Source organism: Micromys minutus (genome assembly GCF_963924665.1).
Source record: "Micromys minutus genome assembly, chromosome: 12".
NCBI classification, from domain to species: Eukaryota; Metazoa; Chordata; class Mammalia; order Rodentia; family Muridae; genus Micromys; species Micromys minutus.
In genome coordinates, this window is record NC_137981.1 from 16710347 (window position 1) to 16718818 (window position 8472).

General features: G+C 45.9%; 1 protein-coding gene and 1 pseudogene across 2 annotated transcripts in view; one reads left to right on the forward strand and one right to left on the reverse strand.

Moving 5' to 3' along the window:
• The window catches only part of TEP1 (telomerase associated protein 1), a 46673-nt gene extending 39967 nt beyond the window's left edge, over positions 1-6706 (forward strand). Inside the window, exons 46-55 of the mRNA XM_080926849.1 lie at positions 187-263; positions 344-473; positions 768-898; positions 1042-1166; positions 3354-3497; positions 3647-3743; positions 5696-5801; positions 5908-6107; positions 6185-6289; positions 6502-6706. Of these exons, the coding sequence (XP_080782975.1) occupies positions 187-263; positions 344-473; positions 768-898; positions 1042-1166; positions 3354-3497; positions 3647-3743; positions 5696-5801; positions 5908-6107; positions 6185-6289; positions 6502-6624 (1238 nt within the window). The 3' untranslated portion in view covers positions 6625-6706. The remainder of the gene's footprint in view (positions 1-186; positions 264-343; positions 474-767; positions 899-1041; positions 1167-3353; positions 3498-3646; positions 3744-5695; positions 5802-5907; positions 6108-6184; positions 6290-6501) is intronic.
• The window catches only part of LOC308428432 (large ribosomal subunit protein mL39-like), a 231237-nt pseudogene that overhangs the window by 157656 nt on the left and 65109 nt on the right, over positions 1-8472 (reverse strand). The window lies entirely within an intron of this gene.

Below are 8472 nucleotides of genomic sequence, written 5' to 3' on the forward strand. Positions count from 1 at the left end.
CTTTTCGTCTTTTTAAATTTCCTCCTCTTCCATTTCCTGTTCCTCTTTTTCGGTACTAGAGATCAAGTTTCCTTTTCTTCAGTACTGGAGATTAGACCTAGGACCAGTGCTTGCTAGGCCAGCCCTCTATTATAGGCCTTTGCCACTGGTCCTAGCCGTTTCTTCTGAGTTTCCCTGTCTTTTCAGCTGGACAGCCTGGATCAGAGCTTCTGGTGGTGACTGTTGGACTGGATGGGGCCACAAAGTTGTGGCATCCCCTGTTGGTGAGTTCTCTGCAGGAGCTCGGGTAGGGAAGTGGCAGAGAAGGTGTGCAGGACAACCTTTGCAACCCTTTTCTTCCTAGGTGTGCCAAATATGTACCCTCCAGGGACACAGTGGCCCAGTCACAGCAGCTGCTGCTTCTGAGGCCTCAGGACTCCTGCTGACCTCAGATGCCAGCTCTGTACAGCTCTGGCAGATACCTAAGGAAGCAGGTGAGTAAGGGGGAGGGGGAGGTCATGTAAAAGAAGGTGGGTGGAACAAGGGATTTGAGGGTAATCTTAAAACTCTTTATCCCATCCACCCATCCAAAGCCCAGTTGTTCTTTCTCTCCCTCTGAGACAGTGTCTCACAGGTAGCCTTAGATGGCCTAGAACTTGCTATATAGACCAGGCTGGCCTTAGAGAGATGGAGCTGCCTCTGTATTCCTAGTGCTAGGATTGAAAGAGTGCACCACTACTGAGAGCGCAGGGCGAAGCTCTTAATATATCCTATCCTTTCTTCTCCAGATGATACATACAGGAGTTCTGCGGTCATCACCGCCATTGCATGGGCACCAGATGGTTCTATGGTGGTGTCTGGAAATGAAGCTGGGGACCTCATACTGTGGCAGAAAGCCAAGGCTGTGGCAACGGCACAGGTGTCTTGGTCTGCATGAATTCTGTCACCCCTGTGTTTCCTGGAACCTCCGTGGGTTGGAGTTTTGCCTGCATACCTGGGAGTGGAAAAGTTGATGCTTGTACCTCAGAAGTACTGACGTAAACCTGCTTCATTCATTCACAGGCTCCGGGCCGGGTCAGTGACCTGATCTGGTACTCAGCAAATTCATTCGTGGTTCTCAGTGCTAATAAAAACGTCAGCGAGTGGCAAGTGGACCCGAGGAAAGGTCCAGCACCCACCAGTCCCAGGTGAAGCTGCTGACGGGAGTGGCAAGCTCCACAGACCTAGCATTTGGTTATGATTTTGTTATGATGTGTCTATGCCCGCTTTCCCGTGAGGCTATGATAGGACGTCAGCTGCTCCTGGCTTTATCATTTGTTTTCAGTTGCATTTATTGATCTCTGTGTGTATGTGTGACAAGGAATTGGGACAGCACATTTGGCTCTCCTACCAACAACACGTGGGTTCTGGGGAATCAAAGTCAGGTGGTCAGGCGGTCAGGCTTGTTGGCAAGTGCCTTTACCCTCTAAGCCCTCTTACCTGCCTTGGTCTTGTCAGTTTAAATGAATACTTCTTTTTTTTTTTAATTTATTTATTTTATATATTTGAGTACACTGTAGCTGTCTTTAGACACACCAGAAGAGGGCATCGGATTCCATGACAGATGGTTGTGAGCCACCAACCTCTGAAAGAGCAGCCAGTGATCTTAACCACTGAGCCATCTCTCCAGTTCCATAAATAATTCTTAAATGCCTACTCGGTGACAACTTCTGGGCCAGACGGTGTGGTACCAATGAATTGTTCTTATTTATTATTTGTTTGTTTTGATTTTGATTTTTTTTTCAAGACAGAGTTTCTGTGTACTCCTAGATATCCTGGAAATTGGTCTGTAGATCAGGCTGACCTCAAACTCGGAGATTTTCCTGCTTCTGCCTCCTGAGTGCTGGGATTAAAGACGTGTGCCACCACCGCCTGGCTTTATTGACCAAGCCACCTCAGTCAGTCGACAGGGTCTTGAGAAGGGAGTGAGGACTGAAAAGAAAAAGACAATTAGACAACGTTATAACATGACTCCAGCCAGTGCTGAGGCTGAAGTGGGTTTATTTTTTCCCTGTCTGCTTTTGTATTATTTTAAGTATGTACAAAGAATAGGGTCAGGTCTTAGATCAAAGACAAAGTAGTGAAACAAGGCAATAAACAAAGTCCAGAGGTCACTGTGTCTAGGGGCTTATCTGAATGACCAAGATAAAAGGAATGCAACACACTCCTTGGATGTTTTTACCTTGAGCCTACTTCCTTTTCATGGCCCGATGTTAAATTCCTGCTAAATCCCTAGGAGGCACTTTATTCCTTTGGGGTTTGATGCTGGGATCAAGCAGTATCTTTCTATGCCACATACATACTCTGGCAAAGCTCTGCTCTGTGATCTGAGTTTCAGAGCAGGAACCTGATGATAGGAAAGAGGATGGAGTGTTAAAGAGATGGTGAAGGTTGGGAGACCTCTCATGGTTCTGTTCTGCCTCATAGAAAGGCCTAATAGGGTCCTGAAGGTGGTGTGGTACATCCACCAGAGACGGATGCTCAGACATGGGTCTAAGCAATAGAAAGTCTGTATTAGATGGTCAGAGGCTACCCGGGAATCCTGGTATTTGGTATCCCTGTGTAGCCCTGAGCCTCTCTCAGGGTGAGCTTTTAAGCACAAAAAAGCTTTCCCAGAACTGTGGCCTTTGATGGATCTGGTCTTTGTTTTTGTTTTGGCTGGTGGTGCAGTTTACACGCTGAGTTTCCCACTTAAGTGGTACTGGCATGATGGAGTCAGTGGTGCTGAGGTCTGGAGGCCTCCTGAGATCTGGGGTCCTGTTGCCGAAGGAAACATCCACAGAACCTTACTGATGGAAGCAAAAGGCAGCAATGTTAGGGGATCTGCTTTTGAGCAAGTAAAAGAGAATGATGGTGGATTTTGACGTAAGAAGGACAGGTGGGGGCTGGAGCGATGGCTCAGTGGTTAAGAGCACTGACTGCTCTTCCAGAGGTCCTGAGTTCAAATCCCAGCAACCACATGGTGGCTCACAACCATCTGTAATGGGATCTGATGCCGTCTTCTGGTGTGTCTGAAGACAGTGACAGTGTAGTTATAATTATTAAATAAATAGGTAAATAAATAAATAATTATAAAGGAAAGAAAGAAAGACAGTTGGGAATATAGCTCAGTTCTAGAGTGCTTGTCTTAATCCTGCCAGAGGCTCTGGGTCTGATCCCAGTACAAGAGCAAACACACATGCACACAGATGGTTAGGAGCAGGGTATCAGGGGCAGGTCAGTCGCTGTGTTTTATACTTTACTCATGAGGAGAGTATGGAAAGGTACGTTCATTAGAAGTATGTGAGAGTCTGGAAGGTTACCTTGAGAAGTGTGTGTTCCCTTCTGCACCACAGTCTTCATCTGAAGAGAGTTCTGCTGGAGGACTTGGGAGTCTTGACAGGTCTGGGTCTGGCCCCTGATGGCCAGTCTCTCATCTTGATGAAAGAGGATGTGGAATTACTTCAGATGAAGCCGGGGTCTACTCCATCTTCGATCTGGTGAGATCTAAAATGCTTTTTCCTTTTGTGTTGAAATGAAGAGAAATGGTTTAGTGGTTTAACCCAAGACTGAGTCAGACTCAGGGTAAAGCACTGGGGTCTTGAACAGGGACAGTCCTGGGCTCAGTCTCTTACTTTCTTATAAACAGCAGGAGGTATGCAGTGCATTCTTCAATACTGTGCACCAGCAAGGAGTACGGCATGTTTTACCTGCATCAGGGAGACTCTGGATTACTTTCTATCTTGGTGAGCCCTGTTTGCATGTTTTAAAACAAGCGTCTGTGTAGCACCAATGTACTTAAACATTGGAATCTATCACAGAGGGTAAGGGAGGGAAAGGCAGGAGGCTCCAGTGCGTTCATCTCTCTTCCCCTAGAGCAGCTCATTTAAAATTTCCGATGCACGGTCCCATGTAATATCTCACGGTGCAAAACAGAGTTGTATACTTTTTGAAAGTCAGAAACCTAGGAGGTCTTTTTTCCCTTCATTCTTGCTTTCTCTCTTGTTCTTCTCTCCTTCCTTCCTTCCTTCCTTCCTTCCTTCCTTCCTTCCTTCCTTTCTTCCTTCCTTCCTTCCTTCCTTCCTCTCTCCCTCCCTCCCACCCTCCCTCCCTCCCTCCCTCCTGATGTTTTGAGATAAGGGCTCATTATATAACCATGTCAGGAGCTCATTGACATCTGCTTGCTTCTGTCTCCTGAGTGTTAGGAGATGTATGACACTGTGCTCGGTTCTTTTCATCTCTAAATTATTTTCTACATGTGTGCATGTGAGTGTGTGTGAGTGTGTGTGAGCTTGTGTGTAAGTATGTGTGTGAGTGTGTGTGTGTGAGAGTATGTGTGTGTGAGAGTGTGTGTGTGTATGTATGTGTGTGTGTGTGAGAGAGTGTGTGTGTAAGTATGTGTGTGAGTGTGTATGTATGTGTGTGAGTGTGTGAGTGTGAGAGACAGTGTGTGTAAGTATGTGTGTGAGTGTGTGTGAGTGTGAGAGAGAGTGTGTATGTGTAAGTATGTGTGTGAGTATGTATGTATGTGTGTATGTGTGTGTGTGTGTGTGTGTGTGTGTGTGTGTGTGTGTGTGTGTGGTATATTTGTTTGGGGGCACTTGTAAGCCATAGTATGTTTGTGGAAGTTAGAAGACCACTTGCTGAGGTTGGTTCTATCTTCTACTGTGTGGGTTCTAGAGATCAAACTCAGTTACTCAGTTTTCAGGCTTGCTGGCAATTGCTTCCACCTGCTGAGCCATCTTTCTAGTCTCCTACTTCTTTTGTTCTCTCTCTCTCTCTCTCTCTCTCTCTCTCTCTGTCTCTCCTCCCCCTCCGTCAGGAACTCATTCCATATAGCTGGCCTAGAACTCAGAGACATGCCTTCCTAGCTCTAGGATCAAAGACTCGTGCCATTGCCAGACATGTCTCAAGGGCCACATGGTGTCTCTGTCATGGTGCATGGCACAGTCACCTCATGGGTCCTTTACACTTTACTGATTGGAGTTCTGTCAGAGCTAGATTTCATGCCCAAGATTCCTGAGGTCTCTTATTTCTGGAAAGTTTAAGCAATCCTAATCAGATACCTACTAAGTTACCTTACAGAGTCTGCTAGGAAGCAGTGATTCTGTTTCTAAATATGTACTTAATTGAAGTAAGTGTACATAGTGCCCTAATGCCAGGCACAGGGACATCTATGTCAGCCTAAGTCAACATAGCTGGACCTGGACATGTAACTCCCAGCGTATAAGTGCATGACAGAAAAAGCGGAACATGACACTGAGTGTTGACAAATGGGAAAATACAGACATGTCATTCTGCAAAGGAAGCCGGACACCACCATGTCCACACTATAGCGATCTCACTTAAGTGGAGTTTGTAATAAGTGGAGTACATCTTGACACTAAAATCTGCTGTCTGCTTTTGGGGTGGGGGGGGCTCTTCTACCAGCTGGGACTGGACATGAGAACAGCATCAAGACGTTAGAAATGTTCTACATATCCACCGGGGAACTGCATGGGTGGGTTCTTGCATGCATCCACTTGATGCATGTACTTTATTTTTAGGTGTGGTGGGTGTTTGCTCTTTGCCTTTCATTTGTTTTATCTATCTATCTATCTATCTATCTATCTATCTATCTATCTATCTATCTATCTATCTATCTATCTATATCCTGTCTTAGAGACTTGATAATGGAGTCGTATCCACCTATTCACAGGAGCAGAAGGAGTCAGGAGAGTTTGGAGAGACCCTGGACTTCAATCTGAACTTAAAGAATCCTGATAGGTCCCCAGTATCAATCACTCAGGCCAAACCTGAGTCTGGTTAGTGGGAGTAGAAAGACCAGAGTGGTCTTTCTGGGGTGGCTTAGGGGAGGCTGGTGGGTCCTAAAGACCTGAGTCCTGGCTAATTCTACCCTGAAAATGGCAGAGTCATCACTTTTGTGTACCACCTCTGATGGAGTGCTGTGGAGCTTATCTGAGTGTACCCCCGAAGGAGAATGGATCGTGGATAACATCTGGCAGAAAAAATCGAAACAACCTAACACTGAGACTCCAGAGACAGAGTCGGATTTCTGCGCGGTTAGCTGGACAGAGCCCACGCATTTAAAGGCACGGCAGTGTAAAAAGGTGAGCTTGGAGGTCGGGCCATAGAGAGGGGGAGGCGGTTCTGAGTTGAACTCATGTTGTTTCTTCTCCTCTCCAAGATTCACTCGGGCTCCGTCACAGCCCTCCACGTGCTTCCCGGATTGCTGGTGACTGCTTCAAAGGACAGAGAGGTTAAGTTGTGGGAGAGACCTAGTATGCAGTTGGTAAGTGTGTGTGCATGTGCACACAAGCTGAGAAAGGGCTAGTGCAAGAAAACTGATGTAGGAGGCGGCGGCGGGGGGGGGGGGGGGGGAGATGAAAGTTGTTTTCTTCACTTCCTTGGAGTGGCCTATTTCTAAGGAACTGATGGGAGAGAAAGATAATAAGGAAACCTCAGGCCTATAGCTTCACCTCCCCTTTTCTGTTCCTGCTTCAGCTGGGCTTGTTCCGATGCGAAGGGCCAGTGAGCTGTCTGGAACCTTGGATGGCGCCCAGCTCTCCCCTGCAGCTGGCTGTGGGAGACACACAAGGGAACTTGTATTTTCTGTCTTGGGAATGAAGATGTGGTACTCAGGACAAAGATGATGTCGCCAGATGATGCTAGCCTGAAGACACCAGTGTCTATATTCTTAATAAGATTGTAAAAATAAAGTATTGGAAGGTCTGAAGTCTAAGCCTGATTGTGTTCTCTAGTGGGTTTAGATCAATGGGGAGAGATATGGGTGTTCTTCTCTAATTTAACAGTCATTCTTAAAAGAGCCGCAATCAAGTGAGCCACATCTTTAATAAGTAGGTTCTATTCCCATGTCTCTTTCTGACCTACGGTCTAAAGTCTGTTCTTGTCAGAAGGAAGGAAGACTATTGGTGACCAGTACTTAGTTTGCAGGAACCCAAGGGACTCTTGTTTGGTCATGAAAGGAGGTTAAGAAAGGATGAGTCACAGTCAGTAGACTTGTGAACATTTAGGTAGAAACAGATAGACCTAGGACAGTGCTGGGTCCCTGTCACAGACACAGCCTTCTCCCCAGAACTAACAGGCCAGACAAAGAAGCCTAGGCACCGGAGGCAGAATGACTCTTTTGACTTGCAAACATCCACTAATAGACTGATTGGCATTCTTGGAAGAGATCACAAACCCATTTCTCCCCCAAATGGCAGTGCATGGAGCCTGAGAGATGGCTCTGTGGGTAAGAGCACTGGCCACTCTTACAAGGACTGGGTTTGAGACTCGGTGCCTACACAGTGGGTTACAACTCACTGTAACTGTAGTTTCAGACAATCCATTGCCCTCTCTGGCCTTCATAGGCACTGCACACACATGGTACACAGATGTACATGCAACCAAAACACTCATATACATAAAATAAAAATAGATCTTTTCATCAGTTTTTTTTCTTTTCTTTCTTTCTTTCTTTCTTCCTTTCTTTCTTTCTTCCTTCCTTCCTTTCTTCCTTCCTTCCTTCCTTTCTTTCTTTCTTTTTAAGCCAGCTATGGGGTTCATAATCCCAGTTCAGAGACAGGGGCATTTGGGAGGTAGACTTTGAATCGGAGGCCAGCCTGGTCTACAGGGAGAGTCCAGGACAACCAGAACTATATAGAGAAACCCTATCCTGAAGAACAAAAGAAAAGTGAAGCCAAAATGAAGTTGATAGAGCTAACATGTTGATAAGTGGAATTTTCACGCTATGAATTTACATTGATGCTTACGAAGTTCTAGCCTTGAACTCACAGATCTGCCCAACTCCTTCCTCTCCTCCTGAGTGCTGGGATTGAAGGTGTGTGATACCATGCCCCACTCTGCAAATGTTACTGTAAAGCACAGTATACGGCTGTAGCCTGTATTAGGAGGCCAAAGGAGGAGGATTTATCCTGAATTTTAGGCCATCCTGACCTACATAGCTAGCTCTAAGATAGCCGGGTATCTAGAGTGAGATCCTGTCTCAAAAGACAAAATGAAGGGGCCAGAGCAATGACTTAGTGAGTAAAAGCACTGGCTGCCAACCTGAGTCTGCTCTTCAGAACCAACAGTGGGAGGAGAACTAGCACCTGCAAATTGTCCTGTGGTCTCTGCATGCACACCATTGGTTGTATACATGTGTGTAGCTCCGTCCCCATACATACAGCAGGAAATAATGAATCTCTGAGCCTCATTATATTTCTAAAATGCTATATTCTGGGTCCATGGTGAGAGAGAAAAGAGAACTCTACCCACCTCACAGAGATTTGTGCTTCACATAATGGAATAACTGCTGGCAATGGCGTTCTTACCTGGTCATGACACACATCATTCCCACTCATTACTTCCTAAATATTAGCCGAGAAGTCACATGGCTGTGCTAATGATGAGGGAGGGAAATTAAATTATTTTATTTATGTTTTTGAGACACTATAAGACCAAGCTGATCTC